This window comes from Nanorana parkeri, unplaced genomic scaffold (genome assembly GCF_000935625.1).
Source record: "Nanorana parkeri isolate BGI_ZX_2015 unplaced genomic scaffold, ASM93562v1 scaffold381, whole genome shotgun sequence".
Classification (NCBI taxonomy): domain Eukaryota; kingdom Metazoa; phylum Chordata; class Amphibia; order Anura; family Dicroglossidae; genus Nanorana; species Nanorana parkeri.
The window spans coordinates 769,434-792,398 of record NW_017306649.1 but is presented as its reverse complement, the minus strand read 5'-3'; the positions used below and the strand labels follow the sequence as shown (position 1 = coordinate 792,398).

At 39.9% G+C, this 22,965-nt stretch overlaps 1 protein-coding gene across 1 annotated transcript in view; it reads left to right on the top strand.

Annotated features, from left to right (window-relative positions):
• The window catches only part of TDRD3 (tudor domain containing 3), a 250,463-nt gene that overhangs the window by 112,231 nt on the left and 115,267 nt on the right, over window positions 1-22,965 (top strand). Inside the window, exon 4 of the mRNA XM_018559203.1 lies at window positions 21,475-21,635. Within this exon, the coding sequence (XP_018414705.1) occupies window positions 21,475-21,635 (161 nt within the window). The remainder of the gene's footprint in view (window positions 1-21,474; window positions 21,636-22,965) is intronic.

Below are 22,965 nucleotides of genomic sequence, written 5' to 3'. Positions count from 1 at the left end.
TGTACGGGTTTTGCTGTTTTTTATGTGCATACTTATATGAAAGAGCCCCAAATCAGATATTTCCTGAAAGATCTGAAAGACTAAAGAATTGAATAGATGCTACAGATTTTGTACATCGCATGATGTGTGCAAATGTTTAGCCAAACTTATGCTTACATGCACCTAAACACATTTTCTCAATCTTATAAGTATAAAAGAGAAAAACCAATGTTTACATTTGAAATTGTGCATTTTTTGTGAAAGTGAACATTAGTGGCAAGCAAAGCTAGCGACTTACTACTTCATCTGTTTCATACTGAAATGATGCGCTAAGATTATCATGAGACTTCTGAAGTGTAAGTACAATAGGTCAGTCCCAAGATCCCAAATAGCAGCACACTGATAATGTCACTCAAATATATTCCACTTTATTTACCTCCACTTACAGTCCTACCGCTGTTCCACCCCACTGTATCGCATGAGCTTTATTGTTTAGGGTGAATTGTCTTAGGGCAGATCAGAGGTGTGACTGTCTCTCTCCCTGTCACTTTTGCACAAGCAGTAGTTCCCAAGCTCCTGGCTCCCACCGTATGGACCTTCAGTCCTGGCGTTCTGATTGCTGCTTTCTGACGATGTCTTCAATCACTCCTTTTTTCCTTCCTGGTGTGTCCTCTCCTGAGTTGTTGTCCATGTGCTCGGTGCCTTTGCATGCAGTACAAAGCAGTTTGAAGTCTAGGTTGGAACCAGGGTGACATTAGGTCATTACAACTGCAATATGAACCCATCTTCCTGGTATAAGCATTCTCTGTACATACTGAAAAGAAAGAAGAGTTGTAAACTTACAAGCAGAACTTTTGATTATGTCAAGGGTGTTGTTTAAAATAAGTTTTTACATCTACTGATAAGGTACTAGAGTATATTTAATAACCTGTTGATGTTTGATATATATAGAGAAGCGTCGATTCAATTTGGCATTTCTATAATTGCATCAAAAGTTATGAGTGCCTGTGGTTTCCTTTGCATTTCATCTCAATTTGATAGTATTTTTAGTCACTTGGGAGCTTTATTTTTATAACTTGTATTTCTGTTTCCAACTGCATTTGTTTCTACAATTAAATTTGTGTTTTTTATCTCATGTTTTTGTAGTTTGTTTTTAGACATTGATATGATTAGTCTAGATCTGGTTTACAGGAAAAATGCGGACAGAGGAGTGCTCATTTCCTGATTACTAATCGATAAAGTCTGACAGTAAGTCATGCAGCCAGACTGTGACTATGTTAATCTAGAGATCCACACATTCAATCTTCATTAAAAGAACTGGTAGTCAGTTGGAGTTGGGAATCTTCACTCCAGTCATGTGAAAAGCATCTGTGTATAATTACATATCAAAAGTAAACAAAGATATGCTTTCTACGTGATTGGATAAATAAGCCTCAGTATATGTTGCGTCTTTAGTACCGTCTGTGATTTGTTGTTATTAACGCGTGCAAACATAAGCAAATACGCAGACATTTTGCTTTAAACAGTTATTGATCATGTGTCAGAAAAACTTACTGACCTGCAGTCAGTGCGATGAGCGCACAATCACAAACATTACTAGTGGGAAGACCAGTAATGAATTCCTGTTAACCTTTATCAGGGTTAGCCACTTGGAAGATGACAGTTTCTACAAGAGAACCACTACTGTGTACTGACCCAAAACCTTTTCAGAGGACCCTCATCAAAGGACACATTTCAAGGCTCAGATGAGGTGCAGAGCCTTGGATCTGTGACTTTCTGCAAGTACCATGTAAAGGTTTTGTGGTTGGCTTAAAATGTAAAGGCATTTTTGGTTGGCATAGATTAGTGGTTGTTCAAGTGGCTACCCCGTGATAGGCTCTGATAGAGTTTAGCTGTGCTCCCTACTGCTATGCTAACAGTCTTTGCTAGGGCCTTGAACAATCACAATGTATGTTAAAGGAAATTTCAGTTGGAATGAAATATCCATATTTAGCCAATAAATGTTTTAAATACTTTTATTCCAGACTCTTCAAAAAGTTATCACAAACACAGAAGCAAAACACTAAGCCTTCATGTGGCCCCAAAACTCCTTAATTCCATCCAGAAGTATTGTAGGGAGTGCATTATCTTCCACCTATGTATTAAATTGTATACATATTATTATTATTTTATCTATGTACTTCTGCTAGATTAAAGCCTTACTTTGACCTGCATTTAAAAATGCAGAGCATTCAGTACGAACATTCTGATATTTGCCCACTAGATGGCTCCATCAGCCCAGAAATCTGCCTTGCCATGTTACCTGACATACTGTATATATGAAGTGAGAGCAGCGGCTAAATTAGTACTTCTCCAGTCCTCAAATGCGCATTGCAGAATTTGTCTACTTTAGATTGATTAGCATGACTCTTAATGTTGTCAGATCTGCTGTAGCACCTGAAATTTGTATGTTGCGCATAGAATTAAAGCACAGGGTCAGGCAAATGTTCTTTTTAAGTTTGACATTCAAGTCAAGATTTGTACCTGAGCATTGACGTCATGTACATTTAATTTTTTATTCTTTCTCAAACCACTGCATTTTCTAGCTTGACATTTTATCATGTTGACTTTGAAGTCCTTTCTTCTAACTGCATCATTGTATGGTTCTGTCATCCTATTCGATATTCAGTGGTAAAAAATTCTAGCAATTATTTAATAGTTCTCATTCCATGCATAGAAATTTCATACTAATGCTTGAACAAATAAACCACTACAGAGCAAAAGGGTTCCTTCTACATTATAGAATGGGATGTTCAGTGTTCGAATTACTTAAAAAAGAAAATGATTTTAGCCCAGACCCCCATATACCACTATAAACCCAACTTGTAAAATGAGAATTACATTGGTTTACAGATTTTTAGAGTAAACATTGTTAAAATGTAAATGTTGTTATTCCTTTTTATAATCTTTTAGATTGTTGGCCCTCACGAGCAGGGCCCTCCTTACCATCTTGACTTGACTTATATTGTGATTGTAATGTCTTCCATATATTGTAAAGCGCTGCGCAAACTGTGCCGCTATAAAAATCCTGTATAATAATAAGAAGAAGAATCTGATGGTTTCCGCACCAATGTGTAGATTTTTTGAAACCTTGTGAGTTGTCATCCTTTACTAATGACATTTAGGAAAGTTTAGTGAAATCTCATATGAGCTTTACCATGTTGTTGTCATTTCAAAAGTAATTTTAAATGTGCAGCTTTCATTAAATGAATACCAGGTGATCCTACCTTGAAGGTTCTTGTTCCGGCACCTCCTGTTTCAGAGTAACAATGTTCCGTCCCTGTCTCCAAAATATGCTGCTATATTGGCACTCTGGCAGACGAGTTTTTTTTTTTCCAAAATATTTTTATTTGTGTCAAAGAAAGATAATGTCACAATAATTTTCACAAGATATGAGAAACTACACATTTTCTAAATTTTCTGAACCATGTACTAAGTGATGTTTAGGATACACGAAACCAAGAATATTTGAACAATTAAATAAATCAGGAATATATATACCTCCCTCTGGCCCTACATTACCGGAGACATTCAAGCCTAAAGTGTCTAACCACCTGACATTTCTTTGGATAATAGATGATAGATCCCAACACTCTTTGTCTACCATGTATTCCAAGCTATTGCCCCAGGTGATATTATTCCGTTTTAATCAGATCCGGTACCCCCGGTTTTATCTGCCGTCATACATATCTTAACTTTTTCTACAACCTTTTTCAGCATATGTTCACCAGCCTCTTTTACTCCTCCTCTCCAAGCCGACCCATAGTCCTCTCCGATAGCCTTTCCGTCCTCGGCAGCTCATGTATCCTGATATCAAACAGTCCCATACCACATGAATTTTGTCCCTGTGTCACTCGCTAGTATTGTATATTTTTCGGTTCTTCAAAGTGCGTGGGGTAGGCAGACGAGCTTTTATTGCAAACTACTACTACTACTACACATTACGCAGGCATGGCCAGTTTTTGTCACCGCCAGAAAACATTCCCCTGAGAAATGCCAAGCAACCTTCGCTGAAGTGTATACAGGGAGTATCTGCAAAGAGGCTGCAGGAGATTAACACCACGGAGATGCAACAAAAAGATGAAAAAGTTGAAAACAAGTGTTTTTGTTTTTTTAGTGCTTATAGTGAATGGAAACTCTAATAATAAACTTTTCTCTAATGTGCTTCCTATTAGCCTCTTAAGTTTACCATTGAAAGTGTTTGATCTGTTTAATAAATGCCAAACATACCAGTTGATTCTGCCAGAAAGGTGGAATTCCTAACTTCCTCTAGTGAATGGAAAATGCTGCACTTAAATTTCAAGCAAGGTTGGCAGCCCTGCCCAGTTATAGAAAACCTCCTCATTATGTTATGGAGAAGGAGAGGAGGTGGTGTTCTGTAGACCTAACACACTTGTGTTCTAGAGCGATAGTGCTGTTTTTTCTTATATATAGAACAGTATGATAGAGTTGTCACCCTGAAGCAGGAAGTGTATTACTGGCATGATTGATAACCCATTAAAATAAAATACAAAAACACACATATAAGGACTGGTATATTGCAATTTATAACCTTAGTGTTCTTGGGTTTAGACACATTTTAAAGCTGAACTCAGGCATAAGTAAATATTGCCTAAATACAGGAAACTCTCAGTTATGCGGCACCCACGGGGATCAGAAGATGCTGGATTACTGTAGTTTCTGGTTGATTGAGAGTTAATAGTAACTCTCATGCAACCCCTGCGCCCCCTCCCCTGCGGCCCTATTCATCTGTTGCCTACATTCTGCAGCCAGCAGTTGAATGGAAACAGCGAGCAGTGGGTGGGAAGAATAGCCAGACTGCTATTGGCTATTTCAGATTGCAGTAGCCAATAGTAGGCTGGCTATTGCAGAGGAGTGGACCTGAGAGAGATGGTTTACTCTCAGTTCCGCTCCTCTGCTCAGTGGGCAGGTGCAATAGCAAGCCTGCCATTGGCTATTGCAATTTGCGATAGCCAATAACAGACTGGCTTTTGCTTCCCAATGTTTAATCTAGCCGCCAGCTGCAAGATGTAAACCAAGAATTTCGTTAGCGACTAAATTTATTTAGATGCTAACGAAATTCTTTAGTGTCACCATGTCTTCTATCAAGCAGCTACAAAAAGAAAAAATCGGGGACATCTGTTGTCCTCCACATTTTATTTTTCCAGTTGCTTAAGAGTGCTGGTTGCTTCAATGCCAGATAATGGGGAGAGTTTTATGATATAGATCTAAACATGTTATGGTCCCTATCTTCAGTCCCACATTCCTTATCCAGAACCTCACTGCATAGCTTGACTGTAAAATAAAAAGACCACCCAGCTCTATTGTATGTATGATTATCTAGATTTGGTAACGTATAAGAGGAGAAAGTTGAAATTTTACCACAGTAACTATACCAGGAAATGGTACCACACTATATAATAATAAATAAATAATACATTCCATTAAAATTCAATAAATTTGAATAGGATGCACGTTCAGTTTCTAAGTGGCCCTAACATGGCTGTGTCCAGAGACCTCTAAAACGAAAATTATAGAATTTTTTTATTTATTGATATAAAGTATTACACGTATTAGAAAAATAGTGCAATATGCCTCGGATATAAACACTGCTGTTATGGGTAGCAAATGGTCATATTTGTACTCTGTCCAAAGTAAGTGTTGAGCACAGAAGCCTCTAGACCTAAACTCAATGGAAACCATGGAATCACCATGACAACCATTTTCTTACAGAACACAATTTCCTTTTATTATTTAACCTGTAATTGATTTTAAAATGATTGCATTTTGCGATTTTTCCTGAAGGTGCTCTTGCTCTTTAGTGTGTTTGTGTTCTCCTGGCTGGGCCTTCGTTGTCAGCTGTGGTCACCGTGAAAAGTATTGGAGTGAATACATCGGCTGGATGATTATCATTGTTAGTAGAGGGCTGGGATCGGCTGACAAATACATTTTTACTAAACAGCTTTATTATAAAATCTGTCACTTTTTTTTGCTTTTTCCTGACGGCCCTAAAATTGGTACACTTTTAATTAAAAAAATGCTTTGCAAAAATGCCCATGCACACTTCATATTAGTTTCACAGTGATCAGATTTGTTTGAGTATTGTGACTGAAAGCCATAAAGAAGTAATACCAGTACAGGCTGTTCAATTTGTTTTTTTAGATCAGTTTTTTTTTCTAGAATTACTTGAAATGCAATAGATATAAAGCCTGTAAAATGTATGTTTGTGTGTTATAACAAGCTTACATTGTATTCTTTCTTTTACAAGCTGCTGAACAAAAATAACTGTTGAATAAAAATAAGGGGGTCTATTTATAAAAATATTTGCATAGCTAGGAGAATACTAGCGAAACTGCATGTACCTTCATTCGGCGTGAAAATGGGGCAAGATTGAATGTTCTTATGGATGGACTTCAGGTAGAATAAAAATTAACCTTTGCAGTGGGGCTATCCCTGCACTGCAAGGGTTAAGTGCTTGTTTTTGTCTGGGGTCTACAATAACAAAGATATTCTCACCCAAATCTCAGCCCCGTCAGGATGCTGGCTGCAGCTACCCTCCTCCTCCGCTCTGGTGGCCTAAGGATCCGTGAGTCGTCATGCCCTAAACAGTATGCTAGACGTGAGAAGGCTGAGGGATATTTTATCACTGGAGCAGAGGGGTAGAGAATCTGCAGCCAGCAGCAAGATGGGACTGAGGTTCGGGTGAGTATATCTTTGTTATTTTAGACCCTAGAGGAAAATGAACACTTAACCCTTGCAGTGCGACAGTAGCCCCCTGCAAAAGTTATGTTTCATTCTGTCTCAAGTTCTCTAACACCTTGCCATCCGCCCATCGTAAAAATATGTGCGGACGGTGGATCCTTCCCGGCGGGTGGACGTACATGTACGTGATTTTATTTCTGCTTGCACGCACCCCTTCCGGGAAGGTAAACCACCGTTACCAGCTGTTTCATACAAGTGTTTGGCTGGCTCTATAGGTTTTTTTTTTTTTAATGTTTGGTTCTTTTTTCTTTATATAGTAAAAAATAAAAATACCAGTGGTGATTGCATACCACTAAAAGAAAGCTCTATCTGTCCCCCAAAAAAAGGATATACAATCAATTTCAGTAAAGCGTTGTATGACGGAATAAATGCCAGTCAAAGTACTGCAGCACTGAATACTGAAAAATGGCCTGGAAAGGATGGGGGTTTAACACCCCGGTCATCAAGTGATTAAGGTCCTATTTTCTCTCTTGGTTGAATGTTTTTCAAATATTATGGGCAGTAGTGAATTGGGAAAATACCGTATTACGGCCACTAGATGAAGTGAGGATTATAGGAAATCAATACATTTTATTGTGGGGCTAGATCCGTGTAGTAGCAGTGGTTATATTTACTTGCTATCTCCTTCCTGTGTTCTCTAGAATTGTTACAAGGTATATATTTCCTATGATCCTTAGCTCTATCTAGTGGTCATAATTCAGTATTTTTCCAATTCACTACTGCCCATAAAATATGATTGTCCACATTTATTGTTATTGTCCATAACATTTGACCAGAAGAGAACATCGCCTTTAGAACATTCAATTTTCCCATATTCTTACAAAGACCGCGTAATTTACACAGAATGAATGTATATGAAGATTCATTGGAGTAATAGCTGTGCAATTTTTAAAAAATAAATAAATAGACCCCTTTGTGAATGTTATAGTGACCATCAGAGATTACAAGTGGAATATATAAAGAGCTTGTCCAATGTTAGTGCATCATCTGTGACCAGGTTTATTAAAAATATAGTGAGGTTGCATTCGCTGCTTTTGCTAAAGTCTGCAGTTTTCTGGATATTTTCTACCATATCTACAGTATAGTCCACCAATCTACACTAAAGATAATTACATTTAGTAGCTGTAACTTTTCTGTCTTTAGAACGCATAAATCTTTAATTTTATGATTTAATAGCAACTGCCAAATTTCAATGGCTCAGGAGGCTTTAGGCAAACGCTGTGTACGGTGCTTTAACTTGAGTGATGGGAGGCTGGCACCATCTTAGTGCAGCACTTTGGTGCTGAAATCAAGTCCCAAGGTTACATAATGGGTACATTTATAAAGCAGTGAATGTGACCTACAAGGTTTAGTTCACCTTTTATAGAAAACCTATACTGTCCCCAAACACCATAACATAACCCTGAACTGAGCAGATTTGATAAATAAGTATTTATGCTGTTTTAATGCCTACTGTTCATTATCGCAAGGAGTGAAGCCTTCCCCAAAAATCCCTGCTGTTTCCGACTGGGGACAGAGAAAACTGCATGTGTGGGTTCTAGAGAAGGATGGCATTTGCTCCAGTACTGATATGGGGTGCACGTCCCAATGGCTTGTCCACCTTAAAGAGAAGACAGAATGGACCTTTTGAAACTGCAGTGATTTTTGGGGAAGATTTCACTCCTTGTGATAAAAAAAGGAATCGGAAATAAGTGTATTTGTAAAATCTGCTTTATTCAGGGCTATAGGATGCTGTTTAGGCTATTTTTCTTTAAAATATATATATATTTTTTAAATAAATGATTGATTCACAAGTGGTGAATGTTTGCTTAATTTAACAATTACTGCTTTAAAGTAGGGCTGCAACAACTAATCGGCATAATCGATTATAATCGATTATTGAAAAAGTTGTCAACTTTTTCAATCATCGATTAATCGGATTCCTATTGGTTGGCCCTTGCATTGCGCTGTATAGAGGACTACAAATCCCAGCAATAATACATTATACAGCGCAATGCGGAATACCACCAGCTATAATGTGCTATTGCTGGGATTTGCTGTACTCCTCTATAGCTGGTGGTATTCTGTATTGTGCTGTATAATGTATTACTGGGATTTGTAGTCCTCTAGAGCCTACGCCATTCTGCATTCATTGCTGTATAATGTTACACTTTTCATTTCACTATATTGCACACCACACTATTTTTTTTCTCTTTTACTTCCACCGCTCCAAGCTTGCTCCTTTTATGGACTGCAATCTCAATACAAACTAGTAGACCCATCACTGGAGCTATTTAAAAAAAAATATTTTATTTTTTATCCGATTAACCGATTAATCGGACTTAATAATCGGCTAACTAATCGATTTTGAAAATAATCGTTAGCTGCAGCTCTACTTTAAAGAATATGTTCCATTTTAAAAAAAATTATTAAACAAGGATGTCACCTGCACAACATGCAGCAGTAGAGACCTTAAAATAATGGTGGTGCTTATAGGGATGTCCGCCGTGCGTACAACAGTAGATGGCAATGAAGATCATCAGCACTCATGAGATGAAGTAAATCCAAATGTTCTTTTTTTATTAAAGAAACATGTCACAACAGCCAATGTTTCGGAACCACATAGGGTCCCTTCATCAGGTATATATATTCAGTAACATTTTTAACTATTTTGATAAAAATGTATCAAAATAGTTAAAAATGTTACTGAATATATATATATATATATTCAGTAACATTTTTAACTATTTTGATACATTTATTGTGAAAAGCAGATATACTCTTGGATTTCCTACCCTCAACACTTAACCTTTCTGTACTTGAACCTGAAATATTGTCATCAAAATGACAATGGCAGTATGCTGAAACAGTTGACTACTTATCTACTCTGTGTATATGATTTTACAGAATTCTGCCTATTTATTTTCTTTGTAAGTGTTCATGGGAAAAATATTAGAACATAAATATATTACTATACAAAGGTGTTTTTTGTTTTGGATAGATTAAAGGAGAACTATGGAGTCAGTGCTTTTCCCCATAGTTCTCCTAAGGGTCACGGGAGGGCACAAACTAGCGTCCTCCTGTGACCCAAAGCTCAGTATACCGTGAGCTACAGCTCGTGGTATACTGAGACCGCTGCATCCGGGACGGATCCCGACATTACTATCGATATCCGCCCAGCTGTGTGATAGACAGGGCCAGCTGTCAATCTAGAGGCACAGCCAGCTGTACCCGCCCCCTCCCCGTCCGTTCCGCCAGTCAGCGCTGGAGAATCGGACAGGGAAGGGGGGAATCCCTGCAGAGAGCCGTGAGTGACAGTCACAGCTCTTTGCAGGGACAGGATCGAGAAGTGACCGAGCGATGGTATGTGTTCGCTCACTTCCTGATCTATTGAGCCGACGTGTGACAGTTTAATTGTCACACGTCGGCTCGAACTATGAACCTAAGTGATTTTCACTCGCCCCATAGTTCTCCTTTTTAAGGGAGATTTTTAACCCGTCAGTTTGTTTTTTGGAGAGATTTCGCTTAACCCTAAATTGCCACAACAGAAACTGAAAGGAAGGCCCTGGTGGTCAGTAGGGTCACTAGAACTGGTTGCATCATTGGAAGATTTCCCATTTATTCCTTGGGCTTTTCTTTTACTTTCAGTGATCTCGGTCACAGCCAGGACAAATAGAGAGGGTGAAGCTCCCTAATGGGGGTCACAGACAGCAGTAAAAACCTGACAGGTGTTGTAATGTCCTCCAGTCTTTCCAAAACTAAAACAAAAGCTCTGGCTTGACTTGCACTTTAATATTTGGGTCAAACATAAACATGCGCATACAGAAATCCTTTTTTAAATTTTCAGGCAAATGAAATTCCTAGTCTGTATGGTGCTTCCATGCATCATTTTTAGTAAATTCCACCTTGGATTCTGCTCATGCTGGATGTTGGCCCTGTAGTGGCAAGGCAGTAGGCAGAAACCCATTCTGAATTGGGACTATCTATTAGTACAAACAAACCCGTTTTATTGCAGTGTTCATTGTTTTTTTTTTTTTATCTGTGACTGTGAGCTCAAAAATTCTAATTTCTTACTCTTCATCATTTATTTACATTTTACTCTTGCTCATGCATTTTATCTTTTGGTTTAGTTGATATACTAACAGGATTATTCACAAAAGGGTGAAGAGTTTGGAGAAGGCAGGAGAATTGAACAATCTAGGACAACATAGCTGAACTGGAAAGTGATCTGAATTGGAGAATTTCTCCAAATCAGCTATGTTGTCCTAGATTGTTCAATTCTCCAGCCTTCTCCAAACTCTTCACCTTTTTGTGAATAGACCTGTAAGTCAACAAGCTATTGGATTTGTTTGAATCAGTAGTTGGTTCAGTCACAATGTGAAAGTGCTGGTTTCCTTTTTCTTCCCCAAGGTGTCGCTGTCGGCATAGGTGTCCAAAATACCTTTTCATTGTAGTGGTATCCGTAAGACATTCCTACAAAAGTACTTTTACCGTGTCAAAGTGAAGGAGTTTCTTATGAAACCTACAAGGCAGAAATTAATTCTTGCTTTTATCTTCTCTTTTATGCTACATTGTAGATAGACACTTCTAGTTTAGTTTAAATGCCTCTTATTGTGAAATCATTTCTGAAGCTTTTATAAGTGCGTAGATTGAGATGCAGAACCACTGAGTATCATGGCTTTTTCAGACTGAGTTTCCAGATGTGCAAACAATGCTGCGAACTAAAGCCACAATCTAGTTCAGTAACAACATAGTGGATGTCCTTTATCTTTCGAGAGTACAAACAAAAGCAGACATCAATAAAAATAGAAGCATACTTTATCAAACTTTGCCGCTAAGCAAGATGATGTCAGCATGTTCTACTGCTCACACTAGCAGTGCAAGTTTTCTAGTTTCTGTATGGCTTAATATTTGTGTGTGTGTGTGTGTGTAATATAAATATATAGATATACATACATACACACACTATATTGCCAAAGGTATTGGGACCCCTGCCTTTACACGCACATGAACTTTAATGGCATCCCAGTCTTAGTCCGTAGGGTTCAATATTGAGTTGGCCCACCCTTTGCCGCTATAACAGCTTCAACTCTTCTGGGAAGGCGTCCACAAGGTTGAGGAGTGTGCCTATGGGAATGTTTGACCATTCTTCCAGAAGCGCAGCGCATTTGTGAGGTCAGGTACTGATGTTGGACGAGAAGGTCTGGCTCGCAGTCTCCACTCGAATTCATCCCAAAGGTGTTCTATCGGATTTTGGTCAGGACTCTGTGCAGACCAGAAAAGTGTCATTCGTCACTCCAGAGAACAGGTCTCCACTTCTCTAGAGTCCAGTGGTGACATGCTTTACACCACTGCATCCAACGCTTGTGTTGCACTTGGTGATGTAAGGCTTGGATGCAGCTGCTCGGCCATGGAAATCCATTCCATAAATCTCTACGCACTGTTGTTGTGTCAATCTGAAGGCCACACAAAGTTTGGAGGTCTGTAGCTATTGACTCTGCAGGCAGTTGGCAACTTCTGTGCACTGTGCGCATAAGCATGCGCTGACCTTGCTCTGTCATTTTACGTGGCCTATCACTTCGTGGCTGAGTTGCTGTTATTCCCAGTTGCTTCCACTTGTTAGAATACTGCGGTTGACCATGAAATATTTAGCAGCAAGGAAATTTCAAGGATGAACTTATTGCACAGGTGGCAACCTATCAGTACCACGCTTGAATTCACTGAGCTCCTTAGAGCAACCCATTATTTCACAAATGTTTTTAGAAGCAGTCTGCTTGCCTAGGTGCTTGATTTTATACACCTGTGGCCATGGAGGTGATTGGAACATCTGTATCAAATGATTTGGAGGGGTGTGCCAATACTTTTGGCAATACACCTTTTTTTTTACCACAACACATAGTTCCCATATGCTGGTGAGATCCGTTGGGGTGCCATCCAAAATTCATGGCACTGCAACTCTTCACACTGCATTGCCACGATGCATAGTTGTGAAGCCAGCCTCAAGGTTTTTAGCTTAAAATGTATGTAAACCAAAGCTTTTTTTGGCTATGCATACCCTTTGTCACTTATTTACAGTTATGCATCACTTGGATTTCTTTACCTTTTCGCAAAAAGGCACAATTTATTGTTTACAAATGTTTGTTATATATTACGATTAATACAGTTTTATCTTTTAGTGTATTTTTTAATTGAAAATATAGGCTTGATTAAACATTCATACAACTCTAACAAGGTGTACATAATTGCTTCAACTTTTAATTCTGTAGACCCTGTTCTCTGAGAAAAGATACGGTCTGTGTGTTATTTTATTAACTTTCAAATCTATAAATGAATAATAGCAAAGGGTTTTAATTTTAAATGTTTCCAAACAACCCATACCCAGGATTTACACCATTTTTGATTGGACCCTATTTAAAAAGGGTGACCCCATAGTCTTGTCAAAATTCTCAATGGGCATGTAAAAGAGATGTACTTCGTGTTTTAAGAGTAGTGGCTATATGCAGAAGCATACATCACTCTTTTGTAATGTACGCCTTAGAAGTTCTTGGCTACACCAAGCTTAACCACGCAGTCTCCGTGCTCTTGCTTCAATAGGGTGAGATATCCTTCTGCAATGGTAAAGGCCTCTAATGTAGCACACAGAAGGCATTTCTAAGATCTTACATACCAACTGAAACTGAAATTAGTACGCAGTACAAGCAGCTAGAGAGGTTAGTGATGACTTGTTTTTTAAGCTAATTTACTGCTTATTAAGAATATGTTCGAAAATCGTCAATATCCATAGTTTGGGCACAGGTACACATTCAGTTGATGCGGCAGGCAACTGAGAGGTGGGAGTTGTCATGAATATTATGAATCCTGCCCAACAAATGACTATTCAACGTCAATAAAACTTGTGAAAATGTCATTATTGCAATCCCTAATAAAAGATTACCAACTTTATTACATTATTAAATGGAATTCCTTTCTTGTCAGTCCACCAAGATTATGCAAACCGTGTATGCTTTTTATACGATGAGAGAGTCCTGCTTACAGTGGCTTGCAAATTGATTTGAGCTTTACAAAGTAAAATTGTGTTGCAGCATTAAAAAGGACATTAAACTGTTCAGTAGTTACTGTTAATGATTTCTGAGTGCTCATGTAGTAAAGCTTTGCTAAAACTCAATTGAGGTGGAATTCCAGTCAAAATAAAAAATTTCTTTGCTTTATAGGTAACAAGCAATCCCCTTCCTAATTCTACATTATTTCTATATCTGTATGTATTATTCAAATTTCCCTTTTGATCCTGCAGGTTTGCACATCTCATCCTTCGCTCCGTTTCATGGCTGATTATGCTGTATTGCTGCATAGATATTCAATTTAATTTCTATTTGCCCCTGTTATGTCTGGTGGTGACGTTAAAGGTGCTGTGTTTCCTTATGGCCTGTTCACACTGGATACATTGGGACATCCAAGACTGCACAGCACAGTTCTACCGCATAGACAAGTACATTTGTCTCATTTCTTATTAAAGGAGAACTATGAGGTGAGTGATTTTCACTCAACCTCATAGTTCGAGCCGACGTGTGACAATTAAACTGTCACACGTCGGCTCAATAGATCGGGAAGTGACCGAACACCTACCGTCGCTCGCTCACTTTTTGATCACGTCCCTGAAGCGAACCGTGACTGTCACTCACGGCGCCCTGCAGGGATTCCCCCCCTCCCTGTTCCGATCCTCCAGCACTGACTGGCAGAACGGACGGGGGAGGGGGCAGGCACAGCTGGCTCTGCCTCTAGATAGGCAGAGCCAGCTGTCAATCACGCAGCTGGGTGAATCTCTACAGTAATGTCGGGATCCGTCCCGGCTGCGGCGGTCTCAGTATACCGCGAGTTGTAGCTCGCAATATACTGAGCTTTGGGTCTCGGGAGGACGCTAGTTTATGTCCTCGCATGACCTTTAGGAGAACTATGGGGAAAAGCACTGACCCTATAGTTCTCCTTTAAGTCATTTCACACCACAATCTCCACTCCATGAAGTACGTTTGTCAGCACATTGCTCCGCTTCCCTAACGATGCGCAGCAGCAGCTCTTCTGTAGTGCAAATGCATCCTTAAGCTGTGCTAAAGTCTTCTAAATCGGAATTTCTTGGGATAGAAATTAAATTATGGAGTTGTTTCTGATGGTGCATGCTGTTGACATCATCTTTTGTTATCCTTGCTTTTTAGTCAATGCCAAACAACAAGTTTGTGCATATTAGTTGTTCCCATTTAATTGGGAATCACTTTTATTTCTGTTGTATTAAAAATATATGAAGAAAGTGATAATTGAATATTAAAAGGTTGCATGTCCTCTTTTTGGTGTTGTTATTGGCCTCCGTCCTAAGCGCTAGTGACAGCATTTTGCATCCCATTATCAAATTGGTTTATTTCAGCTTAAAAAAGTGTAGACCTAATATAGCAGTCACCATTTACTGGCAGCGGTATTGTTATCATGCTGTTTTAAACAAAGACCTTTGCAATATTTCAGACTGACACAGCTTACGTAGTTAAAGTTTGCTAGGGCTTTTTGTAATGCCAGGCAATTCAGGACCTTTACACAATACAGTATCGATAAGAAATTGGACACTTCTGTTTCAGCTGCTTTTTCTGTATTTCTGATGCATGTTTTGCTTACACTGCTGCATGGTTTCCTTTTATGCATAATTTGTACAAAAAATCATTTATTTGTGCCATTGTAGATGAATAAAGGTGGTTTTACAATTGCTGAGTGAAGTGGCTTGGTTCGCCATGGAAAATGTCAAATTGTGTAGTAGCAGGTTTGAATCATTATCACATCCTGTTACAGAACCAGAACTTGGTGAAGCAGAACTTATCCCTCTGCATTCAGAATCAAAAATAAACTAGACTTTCATTAACAGCTAGTCACATAGCATAAGTACTACTCTATTTTTTTTGTCTGGTGTTCTTTGTAGCATACCTGGCATTGGTCATAAAAGACCTGGAAACAAAGAATGTTAACAAGGATAAGTGACTAGAAGCCTTATTGTAGGTTGTCTTCAAATATTGACACTAAACATATGCTGAGTGTATGTTTCTTTTAAGCCGACACTTTAGCTGTGTATCTGTAACATTTAAATACACTCTGAAATTCCTTTCTGTAGGTGGATGCCTTTGCTGCAAGCGCTGCATGCAGCTAATGGTATTTAAAACAGACTTTGATTATTTTGGCTTGCTGTGCCCAATACATATGTTGTTAAAAATACAGAAGGATCAATTTTTGTTTCCTCCAGTGTTTTCAAATTGACTATCTATTTCCCTATTAAGAATGGGAAGCAGCATCGATTTATCAAAGTAATTCTTAGAAATGTACTTTCTGATCTGTAAAGGAAAATACACACAAAGCTTTGGCTATACCCCTAAGTGTTCCACAGGCTACCAACAGTTCTAGCCGTGCCCTTGGGGCCCATTTAAATCTCTGTGCCCAATGTGCAGTTCACCGCACATTGAGTTCTGTGCCATCATTTCGAGTGGTGCTGTTTTTGACAATGCATTTTCATATGTTTTTCTAAGACATTTCTTGCTGCAGCTTATCAACAGCTCTCCAGAAAACGTACCTCTATGAATGTGAATTATGAATCCTACCAGATGCATAAATAACACATCATATACCGTATGCATATTTAATTTGTTTTATTCCATATCACTCCATAGAAAATACTATATTACTATACTAATAGTATATTAATATACAGAAAACCATGTTAAAATGCACCAAAGACACAGTGAGGGGGATGAATCAAAACTGGAGCTGACAAAATCTGAAGCAGTTACCCATTTTAACCAATCCACTTCTCTTTCATTTTTAAATCTTAACTGAACACACTGAAGAGAAAAGCTGATTGGTTGCCATGGGCAACGGCTCCAGCTTCTGTCTGCTCCAGTATTGATAAATTCCCCCCATTATATTTAAGAACATATGTGCATGTTTAAATGGGCTCTGTCTCTAGAAGGAAAAACAAAAGCACTGCCATAGGTATTGCAGTAGTATTAAACTCTCAAACTTTTTGCAGTAATGAATCCAGATCAAACAAATATACATTGCCCAGCAAAGTATTTATTTACATTTTTGCCCAAACACTTATAATCATCATAAGTGTTTGGGCAAACACAGCTGCTTCCAAGTCTCTCAGCTCGGCTTCCCTGAATTTTCTGTCCAGTACACGATCACAAGGGACATAGCAGACTCCAGCAACTGTTCATATACTAGCTTGGAGAAGGGAGTACAAGGCAAGGAGGAGTGTAGTAGCTTGATTTGCTGGAGACGCACACAGCTTACTTGCACACACAAGGCTGACTGCAAAGCACTCTGCTTGACAAAGGAGGCACTCTAAAACGGCAAGTCAGGACCAGTGCTCGGGGTCAGCTGATACTGCAGGAAACTAAAACTTTTAAACATCAAGAAGCAGCATCCATTAAAGTGATTTCATCAGCATTTGAAATAGCTTAAAATCCTTTTGACTTTAATATCAATTTAACTGTAGACACATTATAGTGCTTGAATATGCCAACAACAGCTTTAGCATGCCTGTGGTTGTGGCTGAATGCTGGTCTGTTCTGACTGGCAAAGTTCAAATACTAACGGTAGTGTTGTAGCTCGTCACCAAGTCCTATGGCGGGCTTTGTCACTGGCAAGTGGGAATTTGCAGGAAGCGAGGAGGGGTGAACAAGCTTCAGCACTATTAGGACATTCAGGAGTTTTGCCTGTCAGAATGGCTTGGCATTCAGCAGTATCTGCAGGCTTTTACAGCTGCTGCAGATATGTGCAGGTACCTTTTACGTGCCTGTACTTTTACGCTTGTTGTCGTTTTGCTTTAGAGATAGTCTTTTGCAGAAACTTTTAAATGGCACTAAATGACACTAAAGGAGTTAAATCTTAAAAATGTATTTAAGTACCCTAACTATTAACAAAAATCTGTCTTATTTGTGTGTCACTCGGCTGTAGATTATCAAATCATCTCTGAATTGGTGCTGACACTGTCCTTCCTTCTATAGCAGGGGTAGCAAACCTCCGACCCTCCAGCTCTGGTGAAACTACAAATTCCATGATGCGTCTATCTTCGGGACTCGTGGCTGTGAGAATCTTGAAATGCATCATGGGATTTGTAGTTCCACCACAGCTGGAGGGCCGGAGGTTTGCTACCTCTGTTCTAGAGGGTGGCTGCTTTTGTTTCCCATGGTCCCTGTGTGCATTGTAAAGTAGCCACTGCTCAAAGCTCGTCCCTGTGATGGACTAAAATCTCAAAACAAATTAGTAAACTAAACATGACACTGTAGTCCATCACTGGAGCGAGCTCGGAGCAGTGTCTACTTTACAACACACACGGGGACCATGGGGAATAAAAGTGATAAGATTAAATGAGTCCAGAGACAGGCAAATGGTTGTGAACGGTCTGAGGAGTAAAACATGAGGAGTGACTGCAGAAAAGGAGGGCATAACTGAAACCTTTAAATACATGAAGGGTGCGAATAAGCTTCAGGTGGACAGTATTTTTAATATGAAGGTAAGATCAAGAACACGGGAAAATTACTTCAAGCTAGTGGGAGGAAAGTTCAACACTAACCATAGAAAATATTATCTCATCAAAATAGTAGTTGGAGCTTGGAACAGGTTTCCAGCAGAAGTAGTTAAACAGTCATCAGTAAGTGAATTTAGGGAAGAAAATCCTTTTTTTTATTAAGCCTTGCAATGGGGCTACTCCCACAATGCAAGGGTTTAAGTGATATTAATTTGATAAAAATGAGGCCTATACAACAACAAATCATTTGGTGTTTTTCATGAAATTTTATTTCTTGTTTTCTAGTGGCTCCCTGCAGCGCCGGCACCCCGAGGTGCACGGATGCCTGCATCAGCAAAACTGAGCTATGAAGGCATCTGTGCGTGGTCGTGCCCTCAAGTGACTGTGTGCGTCCATAGATGCACACAGCACTGTGGCAGGCTGCGCCCCTCCTCTCCCACCAACAGGTTGATTGACGGCAGAAGAATCCTATGACTCCTCTGCCTTCAACCCCCTGCCCTGTGGGGGGGGGGGGCCAGGGGACTAAAAAAAAAATTAGTTTAGTTGCAGCCACTGCCACCGCCGCTCTACTTCTCTATTCTCCTCCCCTTGGTGCTGGTTGCAGCGGCCTGTGTCCCTTTTCAATCCCCGCTGCTCTTGCTGCTTATTGGCAGAGGCAGCGGGGACACAGACCGCTGCACCCAGCACCAGCAGGAAGGAGGGACCGCTGTGCCTCTGCATTACCGCACTGTTACCGCCCTTTCCTCCGCTGTTGCCGCTATTCCTCCGTACTGCTGTCCACCCTCTGCTGCTCCCCCCGTTCCTGCGCTGCTGCCCCTGTAACTCTGCTGCTCTCCCTTACCCCCTCTTCTGCCGAGGGTAGAAAGTCAGCATCAAAGCTATTGGTTATTTTAAATTGCAATAGCAGGCTGGCTATTGCACCGGCCGCTGTCTGCTATCAATCAGCAGAGCAGGACCTGAAGTATAACTTTCTCCTTCAATTCCCTCCTCTGCTGATTGACAGCAGGCAGTGGCCGGGTGCAATAGCCAGCATGCTATTGGCTATTCCAATTTAAAATAACCAATAACAGGCTGGCTATTACTCCAAGCTGAATCCAGTGAAGTGGAATTATTGAAAGTCCCCCAACCCTGCAAACGCGCGTATACTAATGGAAACACAAGTCGGGTGCACCTACATAGAAAAACGACGATTGCGCTACACATGTCAGGTATCGCCCTGTGTGCCAGAGTGAGAGCAGTTATTCTCGGGCCAATATTTATGGCTATCTCTAAACTGATGACTGGGATTTTATAAGAGTGGCAAGCGCCATTATTGGTTTGGACCTGAAAATTCTTCTCCAGAATGTGCATTGTGGTGCCATAATTTCAATGGCATTCCAAACGCACCTCCCGGCCGAAGTGTGATCACCTGCAATGGAATGTGTGGTACTGCAATAATATGCAGTCCAGTGCCTTGTAAGTGCAAAAAATATGCATACCGTTTTATTCTGACGTAAACTTTGGTTGTAACACTGCATTTGTGTATTGTATTTTATTTTATATTAAGAACGGTATTTTTAAAATCCTTTTTAATCGAAAAAAATAATTAACTAACCGATTACAAAAATAATCATTAGTTGCAGCCTTACACTGGCAGAAACAAAGTGTAGAAATTACAGTTGCCGTCAGTCAGCCCTAGGTTTGCTGCCTTTCAGTTAATAGAAGGAGAATTTGCAATGTAGTTAAATCAGTGTGATTGGTCATAAGGAGTATGGTAAACCAGAGCTAGGTTTTCATTAATATTATGATAGGCAGAATTGTTCTTCCACCTGAGAAATATGGTTAACTCTTAGCATGGTAATGTTTTTTTACAAATTAAATTGCAATTGTAAGTTTAATTTCTTTTTTAATTTTGCTTTTTTTTTTCATGAGACACTAAAAAAAATAAGCAAAATGACCAAAAAAGTTGACATGAACAGAAAAAAAAATTGGCAAAAAAAACACCAAAACAGATAAAACAGATACAAAATGAGTTATTAAAACAAGTTATGATTATTAATGGGTTATTTATTCTTTGGGGGGACAAACCTTTTATAATTTATTTATTTTGCAATGTTTTGTAATTGCAAGTTTTCTAAAACTGGCAAAATGAGATCAAATGGTTTTTTTAACTTTGATTTGCACATGAGCACTGCTTATGAATAAAGCCGGCAAACTGTTTGCAGATTTTGTTCCTACAGGAGTCGGTGTCAGTGCTCCTAAGACACAGAACGGGACCAGCTTTTAAAGGAGAACTATGGGGTCAGTGTTTTTCCCCATAGTTCTCCTTAGGGTAACGGGAGGACACAAACTAGCGTCCTCCCGTTACCCTAAGTTCAGTATACCGCGAGCTACAGCTCGCGGTATACTGAGACGCCGCAGCCGGAGCGGATCTCGACTTAGATGACGGGATCCGCCCAGCTGTGTGAGTGACAGCTGGCTCTGCCTATCTAGAGGCAGAGCCAGCTGTACCCGCCCCCTCCCCCGTCCGTTCCGCCAGTCAGCGCTGGCAGATCGGAGCGGGGAGAGGGGAATCCAGCCCCTCCCCCTGTCACGGCAGAGAGCCGTGACAGGATCAAGAGGCGAGCGAACCCGGTATGTGTTCGCTCACCTCCCGATCTACTGAGCCGACCTGTGACAGTCTCATTGTCACTGGTCGGCTAGAACTATGAGGTGAGGGAAAAGCACTCACCTCATAGTTCTCCTTTAAGCTAATAGCTTAGCCCTGCAGAGTATACTGTCAGATTGGCTCACCTCTCAGTTAGGCTGCCTTTGGGAATAGCAGTTCTCCCTGTGTCATTTGTGGGACTGCCACCCAGACTGCACTGCCTCCTCCTGATCACAGCGTGTAAGGGAGGACTCTGCGCTGCCTCAGCCCTGGCCTGGACAATGTAGTAAGTCTGTAAATTCCCAAGCAATTAAAGAGCTATGTCTTAATGATATGCAATATGGTAGGGGTTGTTCAGTGTATCTTTTTTTGCTCATATTTCTTATGTGTACGTAGTATTTTATCTGGAGTTACCCTTTAGGTATTTGAGTGTACTGTGTTTACCTAAAATGGAGACCAAATGTTCAGGTATTCACAAATGTATATTTCCATGTATATTTGCTTTCTGATCACTTTCCCTCACTTCTTCCAGATAGATGGCCCGTGTGTTTTACAAATTCAGAAAATCCGCAATGTGTCTGCACCAAAAGACAATGAAGAGTCTCAGGCAGCACCCAGAATGCTTCGATTACAGATGACTGATGGCCATACAGTCTGCACAGCCATAGAGTTTAATTACCTGTCAAAAGTCAGGTAAGAGGTTTTCTTGTGTGAGAATAGTTTGTGTGGGTGCTTATTGGAAAATGAATGGTAACACTCATGGCCTCGCACAATCCTAGTTTAATCATGTATTGGCTTGTGTTACTTAACCTGCAAAGCTGACCTTCTGTGGTTATCAGCTTTTGCAGGTTTTGCCCTTCTCATCTATGTTATGGATGATTTTAAAAGTGGTAATTCTGTTATTATTTACTATTACAGATTGAGAATCTTGATAATTTTTTTGGTAAAATATAAAAGATGGGGTCACGCTGGGTAAAGAGACACCAAACATGTGAAGCCTTAAAATCGCGTGCATCTGTGAAACCGCAAAAAACTACAATACCCAAAATTATCCATAGGCGACGCTTTTACTGCACATCAGTTTAGTGTTAACAGTGATTGATGGCCCTAGAATTATTGCTCTCACTCCGACTTCACGGTGATATGTAACATGTGCAGAGCAATGATCGTTTTTGCGTATAGAAGCAGCTGTCGCATGTTTGCACTTCTATGTGTGTTTACCTGGTGGCGGGGGACTGTAAAATATATTTTTTTGCTTTTTTTAATTTTTTGTATATGTTACTTACATTTTATTTTATTTTTTTTACACAACTGTATTTCTATCATATAGGAGGCTATGTAACAGCAAATATAATGTGACCTATATGGAGACATCAAGGGTCTTTCAGATCCCTAATGTCACCTAGGGATCCCAAAGAACCTGATCAAGCGGAGATCTGCTTCACCAGCTTCTCCTGGATCGAAGAGCTGTAGAATGTGCACAGTGACACCCGAAGTGATGTAATACACACCACTTCCTGATCCAGTGAGCGGAGGAGTGATCAGCGGCTGGGAGCTTGCTGATCTCATTCTCGTCAATGCAAGGAGACCCGCCGGGCCTGCACGGGGGACAGGGTAGACGGCGGCGGAGGCGAAAGAGGGCACACTCCACTGTTCAGTACAAACATTCCAGCGGCTGTATAGACACCGGATCCTTTGTATCTGAACAGCCATCGCTGGCTGTTTATAATGGTACCACATGGTAGAACCGCTTTAAGAGGCCGGCCATATAAAAACGGCCACCCGCTTGAAGTGGTTCAAATGTTTAAATTAATTTTTTAATTATTTTATTTGTATTTATTTATTTTTTACTTTACTGTTAGTGGCTTTGGGGAAATATCAGGGAACTAAACAGACCCCTGATATTTCCCTTTTTGACATTTCCTTTTTAAAATAGAAAAAGAGATAAAGGACAAAGAGTTCCAAATCTGTTTTTCGGCCTCTATACTGAGTGCTCCTGTCCATTCACAAACTGTGGAGATAG